Below are 14265 nucleotides of genomic sequence, written 5' to 3'. Positions count from 1 at the left end.
GAAAAAGAAGTTCCAGGCACTTAAATTGTCTTCTGGGAACTACCAACCCCTGACTTGTAGAGAAACCTGATGCAAGGAACTGTACAGGACTGATGGAGGAAATATGGGAAACAAAGCCTACTGGGAACTCTTCTGTGAGTTTTGTTTTCTTATAACTTTAAAAGAAAACTTTACAATATAAATTTTGGAAATTCAAAAACTTGCTAGGGAAGCTGGCATAAACTCAACCAGTGCTACAAGGAAGTAATTTTGCAAAAAAAATTCATCAAAAAGAAAAATTCCCCAAAGTGAACTGATCCCTCTGAGATGCCTTGACACAAGGCTTATAGAACATTTAACATTGAGTTTAAATTTGCCATTCTGTACTATACCTGCCTTGCTCCTCGTTCTACCCTCTGGCATCAAACAGAACAAATTCAATCCTTCTTCCACTTCAAATACTTCCTTCAAATAATTGAAAATGCAATGTTTTCTCCCCTAAGTCTTTTATTCATCAAACTAAATATCTCCTTTTCCTTTTACTGATACTCATTCAGTATAATCTATAGTTCTTACTAGCCTCCTGGGGACATCCTTTCTAAAACATTCTGGCCAGAATTGAACACAATACTTTAGCTATGATCTGACCATGGCAGAATACATCAATTTATTCACCTCTTTCCTTGTGGAAACTATCCCTCTCTTAATGAAAAGTAGGTCCTCATTTGCTTTGGTGGTAGCCATGTCACACTATTGAATCACACTGAACTTTCCTCTGAAACCACTAGACTTTTTATACCTATCTCTCCCATCTCATATTTGAGCAGATTGTTATTTTTAATCCATGTCTAGTTCTTTTGCATGTTCCTTGAAATCTATTTTATGTTCCTCCCATTCTAAGCTATTAAGATCATTTTCAGATTCTATCATCCAAGGTGCAAATTGCCTCTCCCAGTTTTGTTTGTGATATTCATATTTCCTAAGAATGGCATTTATGTCTCCTAAATTACTCTTTAAAATTTTGAATGGCCCAAGGCCAAACACAAATTGATTCTATTATAATAATGACATTTTGGGTTGGACCACTCAACTAGATTGAATTCTAAGTTATTTCATTTCTCTCCATCTTGAACAAAAGGTTAATATGAGACAGTTGGACAAATGCATGCCTCCCTTTTAACTGTTTTGCATGTTTTTTATACATTTATAAATGTGCATGCTATCTCCCTTTTTTAATTATAAATTCTTTAAAGACTCACATTATTTCTCTTTTGTCTTTATATCTTCAGTTCTTACTACAATGCCTAGCATACAGTAAATGCTTAATAATTGCTTGCTGATTGGTTGATATATGGAACCCTGCTCTATTTGTAGCAAGGAGTTATTGGTCATCAAATCTCACTTATATTTCACCTATTAGCCTGCTACTTGGCTTTTTACCATGTATTCACTCTCATCATCCTAAATTCCCAGATAATCTAGGGCCATATTTGGGTATTTCTTCATTAATCACCAAGTTATGGTATCTCATTAATTAAGTTATATGCCTCATTTTATTCAATATTATTTATTTAATAAACCGAAGAAAACTCTCCCCCCTCCCATTAGAAGCTACTCTAATCTCGTAGGACTAAATAAATATTGAAGTTACTGGCTATACTATTTATTAACACTGTAATCCATGATAACACAAAGATATAAATGACTATTGAAAATATGTTAGCTTTAAGAAACTTCACAGCCAAAGTCACCTTTGACCATCACTGTAACTGCAAATGACTTCTCCATTTTTCTGAAAACACAATTCCACCCTTCAGCTTACTCAAGATACCAAACAACATCTCTTATCAAGAATTCTCTTTATCTTCTTTACAAGACAGAGGTTTAAACGAGTCCATCAGAAAATGTCTCTTCATCTTCCTTTTCTCTGTCTTTAACATCTTTCCAGCCATAACAGGAAAATAGTCTTTTCAGCTTCTCTCAAGCTGTCACTCTTAACAGTCTTGCTCCAGACTAACTCCTCATAAAATTTTGTTTTTAATGTTTTTCATATAACATTTAAGACATATCCTCCAAGAAAAAAGTTTTTTCTCAACCTCTTTCTCTCTATCCTCTGTATAGTTTTCCCCAAACCACCTCCATTAACTCTCCTTTCTCAATTTCTCAAAAATTGCCAGCCCCAAGTGTCAAATTCTAAATATTCCATTTGGCTCTTAAAGCTATAGTAACTGTCCATAACTATAGCTTCTATTGGAAAGACTTTTGAAATGAAATTCATAATGATAACAATGTAAATGAGCAAAGCCAGCTTGACGCTCTCCCCCCATCACCTGAAAAAAGACAAAAACCTCTCCAGAAAATCAGGAGAAAGTTATTTTTTGCCCACTCTGAGTTAATGTACTGTGATGCTTTGCATGCTCTCTGGGTAAACCCAGGGGCAGCTAGGTGGTGCAGTGGATAGAGCACCAGTGCAGGAGTCAGGAGGACCTGAGTTCAAATCTCACCTCAGACATTTGACACTCACTAGCTGTGTGACCTTGGCCAAGTCATTTAACCCCAATTGCCTCATCCTGGGTCATCTCCAGTCATCCTGATGAATATCTGGTCACTGGATTCAGATGGCTCTGGAGGAGGTTGGTGACCTGCACAGCCCTCACTCACTCAAAACAAAGTCAAGTGCAAGTCATGTCATTATTTCTCTGATGGCATGGTCTTCTTTGGAAATAAAGGACAAACACACACTGGGTGACCCAAGATGCTCCTGTGTCAGCAACCACAAGGCTGAATGAAGTGGACCAAGAGTATTCTTCTGTTATGACCAATAAGGACCAGGCACCTTTAACTAGACACTATATTGATTAACTGGCATTTCCCTTATCTTAATGTTTTATGGACATTAGCCTGTAATGACATTCTTATTTTATGACATGGCTGACAGATAAGGAAACTATAATTTTGACTGACATAGGCATCCTGAATCAGGAAGGGAGGGGGAGAAGGAAACACTTCCTTGCTCTAAGCATATAAAGTCTCCTTCAACTGGACTTTCTTTGAACTCATTTTTAAATGAAGTCTTATTCATATCTATACACATGTTTGCCCACTTTGAAAGAAATAAACATGCTTATGCAGCATAATTTTGTCTTTTTTAAAATGAACTCTGAAGGGTTGACACCAACCACCTTTCATGCTAGATTTGTTCTTCTCAAATTTCTCCTATCTCTTTGTAATCTTGGAAACCTGGATCTCAACCCTCCTCTTCCCACAGAATATACAACATTAGTGGCCACTTTCTCCAGGACTAAATATATCTTCAACAAAGTGAGAATGTTAAGGAATGCTTCTTTCTCCTTAATAACACTTCTAGACTCTTCCCCCTGATATCATCACTCAAAAATTCCTTTGAAGTTCATTTCAACCAGATATATCACTCTATACAGACCCTGGTGGCCATTTTCAACCTATTCCTAGATCTTTCTCCCTTTCTCATTGAGTTCAGCACCTAGTTCACAGTCTTACTCTCCACCACAATCCTTGCTTTTATGCTTGGGGACCTCAGTTAATGTGATAACAAAAAGATTTGACTGACCATAGCAAAATAAAGATATTCAACAAGGAGGTGCACTGAGGACACTCCTAGCTGATTCCGATGAATGAAGCTCCCCAACTAAGTAGCCCACTGTGGTCAATCAACAAAGAATCATGCCTGGAGTTCTATGTGGGTGGCTGTTTTGTACTCAGATGATCAGGAAGTGATTTCAACAGCCTGAGTATTTAGTCCCTCTAGCCAATTAGGTTTTAAGGATGATTTCAATACCTTTTAAGGTATTGTATGGAGACAGGGGTGACACTATTGCTCCTACCACAACCTTTCCAGACTAGCTCTTGTCAGTACACCCAGCTTCCCTTGGACCTTATCAATCTCCATGACCAGGCTCCCATGAACATGAGGTTGTTGGTATATACCCCAAAATAAGCCTCAGATAGTAAGGTAGGAGGAGGAGGAATAGCTGTTGCAACAGTTCAACCTACATCCAGGTGCTGGAGAATATGTTGTTGGAATACAAAGGAGAATAGGACCAGGTAAGATTGTGGGAGTAATGGGTATGGGATCTGAATCCCTAAAAGGAAAAGATCATGTCTTTGGGATATGAACCCCAAAATGGAAAAGGTCCTGACCTTTCCCATGTGGCTCAGATTCCTGGCCTTCACCTGAGACACCTGGTCCTTCCCAGTTAATTTTTTCATCGTAGCCCTTATTTTCTACACTTGGTCCCACCCTAGACTCCTTAATTCCATCTAGACTCCTTCTCTGTTCCCAGATTACTTTGCCACTCTTGGATCACATCCAGATCTTCCCACAATCTTCTGTATAAAAGGTCCATTTTGCCTCCATTAAAGTTCTCAGATTCAGTCTGACCCACTTGTCAATATAGGCATCACAAATGGTCATATTCTTAAAATCTGGCCAATAGTACAGATTCTTAAAATCTTACACCCCACCTCCCAACCAGTATTTTAAAAAACTTTGTCTCTGACTGAAAGAAGGATTGGGTCAAATTCATTTGAGGCAGGACCCATGTGTTTTGCCCTTGAATTCCAGGGTTTTCATCACCCCTAGACTACAACAGAAGCAAGAGTCCAAGACAAGGATTTTTTTGTAATTTTTATTCTGAACTTAAGAAATAAAACAACCATTTGCACAATAATGTGGAACAGAGAAAAAAAAGTGGATTGCAGATGAAACTACAGATCTATTATGTACAACTTGCTATGAGGGTTCTTAACATTTTTGTGTCATGGACTCATTTGACAGTTTGCTGAAACCTATGGACCCCTTGTCAGAATGACATTTTTAAATGCATAAAATATGTAGGATTACAAAGGAAACCACTCATACTGAAATGCAGTTATCAAAATATGCATAAAAATAAATGTATGTACCTCCTGAAATTTATCACAGACCTACAAAGAGTGAGAGAAGAAGGGAAGCATAAGGGCATGATTAAGAGAGAAACATTAATGGGATCAAAAGAGAGGTCCACCTTTAGGAGAAGAAAGGGTAAGATTGAACCATCACCTCAGAAGATCAAAGCTATCGTTGTGAACAGGACATTAATGGCCACAGTCTTCACTAACAGTAGTCTCAGGCTCAGAACACTGAAGAGTAGCTTAATCCTTTGCTTGGATTCTACTTTAAGAGACAAAGGTAAGGATCAAGATCAGAGACAGAGATATCAGGCCAAAATACCACCACCATATTTACCACCACTTCCACTTCAACTTCTATGGAACTAATCCAGTATCCTAAACCCAAGAGCCCTGGGAATAGCAGTGCCACCCCTCCCCCTCCTCCCCCCACCACTAAACTTGCTTTTAACCTTGCCCCTAAAACCATCATTTAAGGTACTAATCTCTATGGAAATGGAAACTATCGTCTGTCACAACACCTCCCGACCAGGTGCCAGCAAGAGCAGATAAGTCCAAGGGCTACAGGAATGGTAGTGCCTCCCAGACCACTGGCCCTGCTTTAGCCTACCCAGTGCATCCATCATCTAGGAAAACAACAGGTATGGAGAAGGGGCAGGCAAGCCAGTCTAGCTGAAGCAGTGGGGCACCCTGAGGGAGAGACAGGAGTCAGCGTATGCCAGTCAATTTGAACCACTGCCACAACCTCAACCACTACCTCCAACTACTGAACAACTGACCCCATTGTGCAGGTGTTTCAGCCCTTGGCTCACAGTAGCCACAGCTACTGAAGACTCAGGAAAGAAAGTTCTTGACACCAGAGTCATTATTACTGTTGAATGGTTGAACACCAGAAACAGATATGGATTTATCAGGGGAAACAATATTAAAGATGCATTACCATCTGTTTTACTACTGCTCTCTGTGTATCACAGTGCTTAGCCATCTGATTTCCAGCTGAAACCTCCCATGTGTTACCTCATCCTATCTGAATGTGAATTCCTTGAGAGCAGGGATTGTCTCCATTTTTCTACTTGTATTCCCAGTGCTTTGCCCATAGTAAGACAAAAGCTTTTTATCATAAATTCATTCATTTTCTGGGCCAACAAAAAGTAACAGAAACATTTCTACTTGCTCATTAATCATCCTAGCTAGGAAAGAGACAATGACAGGTCCTTATAGACTACGCAAAGCAAACCTTCATTGTTGGCTGCCTTTAGAAAACGGAAAATCACACATTGAGTTCTCAGACACACTTTACCCTAGTATGTTACATGCTCTAAGTACTATATTCTTATATGCCTTTCATCCTACATTATCAAACACACTGAAACTTGAGTTTTTACCAAATTTGAACTATGAGAAAATGTGCCCTAAGTACAATGTTATCTCTCACACTCAGTCTGGGAATATCGTCTACTCTTACCCCCAGGTTATCATACAACTTTTGCCCTGGAATATTAGAAACACTGTGTATCCTGAGCTATGGACTGTCAGACAATCTAAAATTTGAGTTGTTATACTTTCTCAGTCCTTGGTATCATAGCCCCAAGTTGTTCATTCATTCATTAAACTAAATTTCCTAAATTTTAACTCAAGAACTATATTAGGCAGGAGGGGAGGTGAAATGTTTACCTAAAATATAATCTCTCCCTTTAGAGAATTTATCATCTCAAAGAGAGTCTAAGATACAAACATAGATAGCTATAATTTATTTTATAACTTAATAGAGAGGTACTAAGTGAATTCACAGGGAGGCCATTACCAAACAAGGGAATCAAGCAAGAGCTATGCCAAGGTGGCATTTGAGTAGGACTTAAAATGTAAGAATTCAGCAAGACAAGGGGAAGATACTGAGGTGTCATTGATCCCATAAGGAACAATCTGTGAAAATACAAAGAAGTGAATTGTGTTTAGTGAGCCATGGGTAATTTGGCTAGAGCACAGCGCACATGGAAAATATTAGAATGAGATGAAAATGTTATGGTAGAGGGCCTTGAACAGCAGAAAAAAAAGGAGTCTGAATATTATCTTGAAGAACATAGCCGCAGAAGATTTTTGAATAAAGAAGTGACAGACAATAGTAAAGACTGTTTGGGTGATTGTATTGAAGTAGACAAGAGAGTAGAGGTGGGAAGTCCTATGAGAATATCACAGTGGCGATATTGTAGGGTAGTCATGAGGACCTGTGTTAACACAATAACAGTGGAAATAAAAGAATAAGGACAAAGGAGAAGGAACAAAAAGATAGTGTGGTGTAGGGGTAACAATTATTCAACCTACAATAAGAGAAACTGAGGGACAGCTCTGAGCCAATGACACATTATTAAAGGATCCATGATCGCCTCTAATGAAGTAGACCTCAGATCTTCCTCATGATCTGAGATGTCCCCTCCTTCCAGGGTCCTTTTTTTAGAGGGTTAGATATCTAAACATTCAAGAATAGCTATACCAAAGAGAGAATAATTCAATTGTTTGACATATGATGCATAGACTAAAATAAGCAAAAATTATCTGTCAGCAGGGTCACAAGAGTGAAGCAAAGGATATCTCCACTGACTAAATGGTCATAAGATAGGTGAAGTATAGGGCATCTCCACTGAGTAGGTGGCCATAAGATGGACACCTGTTCATGTTGGACAAGAGAGAATGGTCCAGAGGTACAAAAATAATTGAGAGACTTTTCATATAGTTAAAAAACGGGCTTAGTCACCCAAGGAAAACAAGGGTGGAAGACCTCTAGTTAGTTTCCTATGATTAAGTAAGTGATCTTGCAACCTGCAGCTCACAACTCTGGGGCCAAATATACAGAACTTATAATCACTATCCCTATGATATCAAATTGATTAATGTTGATTGGAATAAAGTAGAGGTCCTCAATGAATCGACTTGTCCAGTGGTATCTCTGAAGGACTGTGGAGGAAAAATGTTCATTTATAAATGATAAACTGCTCCAAAAGCTTCAAATAGTTCAAAGAGGATGACTGAGAAGGACCACTGGGATTTGATGGATGAAGGCGTTATTGAGAGAAGCCTTTGAGTTGAAGGGTTGGGGCTAGAAGCCAAATGTCCAAGCTTGAGGAGACAGTAAGTAATGAGTTAGTGGAGGCATTGGCTATGGATACAGGCATTAGCTAATTGATAAAATTCTGGGAGAATTTCAGCAGTTAAGAGGAAGGGAGAGATGAGATAGAAGCTGGAAGGAGAAAGAAAAGAAGGTGGGTAAGATTCAAGCTTGTTTATAGGCAGGCAGAAGGAACAAATATTGAAGGAGACCTTGAAGGTATGTGAAAGGGGAAGATGACCCATGGAGTATAGTTCTGGAGGAGGCAAGAAGAAACAGTACTGAGGGTACAGGCAAGCCACATTTGCTGATTTTTTTCACTGAAGTTTAGCATCCCAGGACTAGCAGGGGAGAAGGGAAAAGGTGGGGATCACCTATGATGAAGACTTATAGTCCAGGAATGGGGGAGAGTCAAGGAAACAAAAAATTCTAGGGAAGGAACCAGCGAAACATCAAGGGACTATTTGACCCAGGCTAGGTAAAGAGAGATATAAGTGAAGCCAGAGCAGCTGAGAAAGCCAATGAGAATAAGAATGTGCTATTCCTCACCCTGATCCCTGGGCTGGCTTGTTCCCTGAATTTGGCATCTTCACACAATGTGAAAGTCTGGGACCTCACACCTTCAGTCCCTGAAGCATTGCTTTACTCACATGGAGCCCTGCAGCACACACTCTGAACATAGGATGTTTGGACAATGTTCTATGTCCTGGGCCATCGCCATGAGGAACCCTGGGGTATCACATTACCGTGTGATAGGGAGACATAGAGACTATCAGGATGGGTTAAATGGTCTCACTTCTGATCAAGTTGTTCAGGATTAAGTTCATTATTTCTACCCTTTTGTCTTTTACCTTTAACCCACCTGTGAATTCCTGATCAGAGCAGAATGGTTCCAGCTTCATGGAGTCTGAAGGCAGAATGATATCATCAGCCATAATCTTTGGATCCAGTGAGCCTAGGACTTCACACTACAGGCTAGAACACTCCTCATTAGCCAGGATCCCCCTATTATCTATCCTAGAAACCTCATCTTGAGCTTATGGATTCCCCTCTTTCAGTAAGGAAACACTGGCCCAGAATGAAACTTTCTACCCAAGAACTCCTTGGCCCAGTCCAGGACCACTAGCCAGGGAGCCTCTCCTCACTCTATGGTATTCCTTCTTACTCCCTACTTCTATCCCTCAGTGATCCAAAAAACACTTCCAAAGCACAAGATATCCCTTCTTGGTTCCACTCCCCCCCATCCTTAGGAAGGAGCTGCTCATACCTGGCTGGTAGGACACAATGGTCTCTTTCCCAAGGTGATACACTGAGCAAGTTACTGGGTCATTCTCACCAGCTCTACCAATATGAATGGCACTGTAGGTTTCATGGGCTGTGGGAGCCACAGTGAGGGCCTGGGTTAAGGCTGAAGCCCTAGGGGAAGCCAGAGACACATGGAGTTCCTTGGGATAGAAGTCACTGACCAAGCAGGCCACAGCATCCTGACTCTTCAACAGGAACACACTGGGTGACAGAGAGGCCCGAAGTTCTGCAATCAAACCATAGCTTCCTGTCATTCAACTGGCCCCTATAAGGTACCCTATCAGCCTGCAACACAGACTCAGTTGTGGGAAGGCACACATGTCATCAAATAACTGTGAAAAACAAACTTCACCCACTTCCTGGCTCTCTCTCAGCCCTGGCCTGGCCCCTTATGTGGAGTGAAAACTCATGAGAACAAATAATCATGACAAACAGACCCCAGATTTTATCTTAGCCTAACTTTTATGTCCCAGGTCACATGTTTGTGCTGTCCCCAGACCATAGCTCCTTTTCTTTTTCCCAAGTCTCCTCATTCCTGACTGTTGCGGGGGCTAAGAGGGGTCTTAGGACTTCACACGTGGATATTCTAAGTCCATAGACCTTGTTATGATGTAACTCAAATCCATTCAATGACCTACCACAGTCCAGCTCCAGAATTACTGCTCAGGGCATACTAGTTCTGTGCAATCACACAGCACATGTAGTGGAAAGAGAAGTCTGAGAAATGGGGGACCTTAGTTCTGGTCTGGGCACCAGCACTGACTGACTTTATGAGTCAGGGCCAGGTCCAGACATAATATGAACTATTTCCTTAGGGCTGGAACAGAAGAGGCACTCACCAGGTTCTACAGTCACAGCTGTCCCGGGACCAAAGACTAGCCTATCTGTGTCACCTTCGTCACCCACCCTCCTTGCACAATGATAATGGCCAGAGTCCCTGAAGCCCAGGCTCGTAATCTGAAGGAAAATCTGACTGCTGCTGTCCTCCCTGGTGGAGATGATGCGGCCTTCATTGGTTTCTGCAGATGTATGGTCAATGCTGGACAACCACCGAGGGGCATGACCAGGGTTCCAAAGGTACCAGCCTAATATACTTGAATTGAATTGGAAGCCAGAGGTTTGGCACTTTAGGCTCAGGGTCAGGCTTCGTGAGTAGGGGCCTCCTCCTAATTCCTTCAGCTGGATCTTTTCCTCTGCACAAAGAAGAAATGATGGGAGTAGATAGAGTAAGTAGGGGCAATCAAACCATTCTTCCTCCTAGGAATGAGGGTCTTGATTCCTTCAACCTCTTAAACCCATCCTTTCCTGGACACCTCCCTTCCACAATTCTAGACTCCTAGTTAAGACCCATTTCTCTTTAATCATTTACATGACTCCTAGCACTTCAGCAAAAGTCCAGCATGATCAGTGGCAAGATTTAGGAAATCCCAGAGGTAAAAATTGTTCCTGTGTTTGAGGGACAAGCGTAGTGAAGTTTGCTTGGGCTCCCAGTTTCTCAGAGAGCCTTAGGATTGGAAAGTGAAGTGCCCATGGTCAAGAGGGTGAGAAATTCCAGGAGCTTTGTGTTCACAGTTAGTCTGTTCTTAGGAGGTATTAGGGGAGAAGACTGAGCACAGAAACTGGCCCACTTAATTAGCTCAGTACTAGATGACTGGAGCTATCATCCCAATGCCAGGCTCCCCTCCATGACCCTGTCCCCAAGGGGCACATCCAGGATCCCAAAGGTACCAGCCTAGTATACTTTGTCCTTCTAAGGGTCCAACTGAATGAGATTCCCTTGCTTAGCTTCCCTGACCCCTGTACATGTGTAGCTGGGAAAATGGAAACTTACCTGGAAGCACAGTTACTTCTGTTCCTGGCCCAAAGTCTTCCCACTTATCGCACTGTGACACCGAAAGGAACATAAACTCTTCACCCTTAGGTAGAGGGTGGGGGAGGCAATCTGGAGGTGGCAGGAAGTGGGGAGGATACAGGAAATTAGTGACAAGGACATGTAGGGTCAGGCTCCTGAGTACTCAAGAAGCATGAGATACCCTAGAAAAATGGGAGATCCCATAGTGAATTCTGACTAAAGGCAGGTCTAATCAAGTCTCAAAAGGTCCTCTAAGATCACCCTCGAAAAACCTCCAGGCAAGCCAGACATTTAGAAATGGTATGTCTTTGCGATAGATCAAAACAGTTCTCCACTTGATCCCTGGAGTGTCCACATAAGTGCCTATCCTTTTCCCCCTACCAGTCAAAGAGTGAGAGATAGAATGCTCCATCCCTGAAGCATGATAAAGTAATAATAATTAATTATTATATAACATTTTGAAGCTTGCACAGCACTTTGCAAATATTATCTCATTTCATCCTCAGAACAACTTTAGGAGATAGGTCTATGGTTATTCTCATTTTATGGTTGAAGTAACTGAGGCAGAAAAAGTTAGATTACTTACTCAGAGTTGCACAGCTAGTAAGTGTTTGAGGCAAGATTTGAACTCAGGTCTTCCTGACTTGAAGCTCTGCACTCTATCCACTGTACCACCTCACTGCCTGCTTAACATGGAATCACCAATGAAGAATGCTCAACGGAAAGGGAAATACAGAGGGACACATCCTAATGTCTGGTTGCAGACCAAGTAATAACCAGTACCAGGATTTGGGGTCCCTCAAAACCCAAAGAGGATAAGGCAATGTCTGCTTCTAGGACCTTCAAGGATATTTAAATTTGTGATTCTTACTGGTGTTATTTGAGGTAATCAATTCTCTCAGGAAGTTTGGGAATTTTTGAGCTGATTAATTCTTCTGATAAGTTTCATGAGACTTGAGCTGATCAGTCCTTCTAAGTAGTTGGACCAGACTGGAGATCCACCCATTGTTATTTCTTCTCTGACATGCCAGATAGTGTCTATTTCTCAAAGAGATTATGTTGTGGTGGGACCTCAGGGACAGTGACATTTCTTGTTATAAGCTATGTTCTTCACAAGTGTTCAGTGAAACATGGTTTAAAGGGAAGGGTCAACAAAGACGAGAATTGATCAACATGGGATTTCTCAATCCAGTTCTTTTTTAGTTAATTTTTTTTTAATTAACAAAAAATCTATTTTCTCTCCTACCTTGCCTCCCTCCCATTGAAAAAATAATAAAGAAACAAAGACTCTGTAACAAATATGCATAATCAAATAAAACAAATCCCTACATTGGCCACTTATCATATCTACATACATGTTTCATTCTGCACCCTGAATCCATCAATTCTCTGTCCAGAGGTGGGTGGCATATTTTACCATCAGTTTTCTTTGATTGGAATTCTCAAATCTTTCAAAGTTGTTTGTCTTTACAATGTGGTTGTTATTATATAAATCATTCTCCCCTTTGATCTCGTCAATCTAGAAGTTCACTTTACCCATGGCCTTCTCACCCTTTTCACCTTCTCACCTCTGCCCTTAGGCCTTTCTTCTGATTGGGTAGTTCCTCCCAAAACCTCCAGTTAAAGGAAAGTGTCCAGACCAGCCATATCTTCATTTTTTTCTGGGATCTACTCCTGACTCTCTCAAATATCCCTACTATTCTCCTGTGCTCCTTTACCCTGGAAGTTCATTCCATCCCTTCCCTCTTCATGAGTGCACACGCAAATGCACACACACACACACACACACACACACACACACACACACACTTTTTAGCTTCCTTTTGTGTGTTGCCTATGTTGTCTTCTCCCATTAGAATATAAGCTCCTTAAAGGGGAAGGAATGTCTTTTTGCTTGAATTTATATTCTTAGTACTTTGCACAGTTTCTAGCACATATAAGTGTTTAAATAAATAAATGCTTGTTGGCTTGACTTGTTGACTCTTGGTTCTGTTTCTTTCACTCTGCATCAGCTCATATGTCTTCCCCAGGTGCTCTGAAACCATTCCTTTCATCATTTCTTATGCACAATAGTATTCCATCACACTCTTATACCATCATTTTTTTCAGCCATTCACCAACTGACAGCCACTTCCTTAGTTTCCAATTCTGTCCCCCTATTTTTAAAAAAGAGCTCCTATAAATATTTGTGTACATGTGTGTCCATTTCCTCCTATTTTGATGTTTTTAAGACATAGACATAGAAGTGCTATTGTGAGTCAAAGAATATGCACCACTTAATAACTTTTTGGACATAGTTCTAACTTGCTTTCTGTAATCTCTGGACTAATGAACTCATAGCTTCACCAACAGTGTTAGCATGCCTGTTTTTCCACAGCCTCTCTAATATTTGCTATATTCATTTTATGGTCATCTTTGCCAATCTGATGTGTGTGGTAGAAAATCAGAATTGCTTTAATTTACACCTTTCTAATTATTGGTTTATTGAATCAGTGATTTGAAGTATTTTTTAAAATATGGCTATTGATAGATTGGATTTCATTCTTTGACTCCTTTCAAACTGGCTGTATCCCTTGATCATTTATTATTTGGGAAATCACTTCTATTCTTATACATTTAAATCAATTCTTTACATGGAAGATGTTTTTGAGTGCATTTTTGGGAGTGTAGGTGATGTCTTTTGATTTTTGCATAGATTGGATTTAAGAGAGGCAGAGTTGCACAAGGCCATCAACCTCACTCTGTCTTCCAGAGTCATCAGAGTCCAGGGGCAGAACAGAGTCAAGATGACTGGTGGTGGCTTGAGATGCAGTGGATGGCATTGGTGTCTTCAATGTCTAACCAAGTTCTAAGTGCTCCACAGAACCTACTTCACCTGCCTTCATGGTCTTTGAAACAAATAGTCCTCATCTGCCCATTCTACCAGGGGAAGTCTTCACATCCTTGGGATAAACACCCCCCTACCTCACTAAAGGGTTCGAGACCCCTAGGTTACTAGTTTAGCCCTTCTGCTTAAATGGTTTACCAGGGTGTGGTTACTGCACATGCTACAGTTTCTTAGAGGCACAGGTGAGAGTGGATCAGTTAAATACCAAAG

The 14265-nt window shown here is 40.7% G+C and overlaps 1 protein-coding gene across 1 annotated transcript in view; it reads right to left on the bottom strand.

The window, feature by feature from the left end:
• Nucleotides 1-1386: 1386 nt before the first annotated feature.
• The window catches only part of LOC140500183 (uncharacterized), a 42642-nt gene continuing 29763 nt past the window's right edge, over nucleotides 1387-14265 (bottom strand). Inside the window, exons 4-8 of the mRNA XM_072602537.1 lie at nucleotides 11148-11199; nucleotides 10156-10509; nucleotides 9279-9542; nucleotides 8874-8918; nucleotides 1387-5170 (exon numbers count right to left, since the gene is read on the bottom strand). Of these exons, the coding sequence (XP_072458638.1) occupies nucleotides 5061-5170; nucleotides 8874-8918; nucleotides 9279-9542; nucleotides 10156-10509; nucleotides 11148-11199 (825 nt within the window). The 3' untranslated portion in view covers nucleotides 1387-5060. The remainder of the gene's footprint in view (nucleotides 5171-8873; nucleotides 8919-9278; nucleotides 9543-10155; nucleotides 10510-11147; nucleotides 11200-14265) is intronic.

This window comes from Notamacropus eugenii, chromosome 4 (assembly GCF_028372415.1).
Source record: "Notamacropus eugenii isolate mMacEug1 chromosome 4, mMacEug1.pri_v2, whole genome shotgun sequence".
NCBI lineage: Eukaryota > Metazoa > Chordata > Mammalia > Diprotodontia > Macropodidae > Notamacropus > Notamacropus eugenii.
Note: the sequence above shows the minus strand (reverse complement) of the source record. Positions and strands in the feature narration are given on the sequence as shown.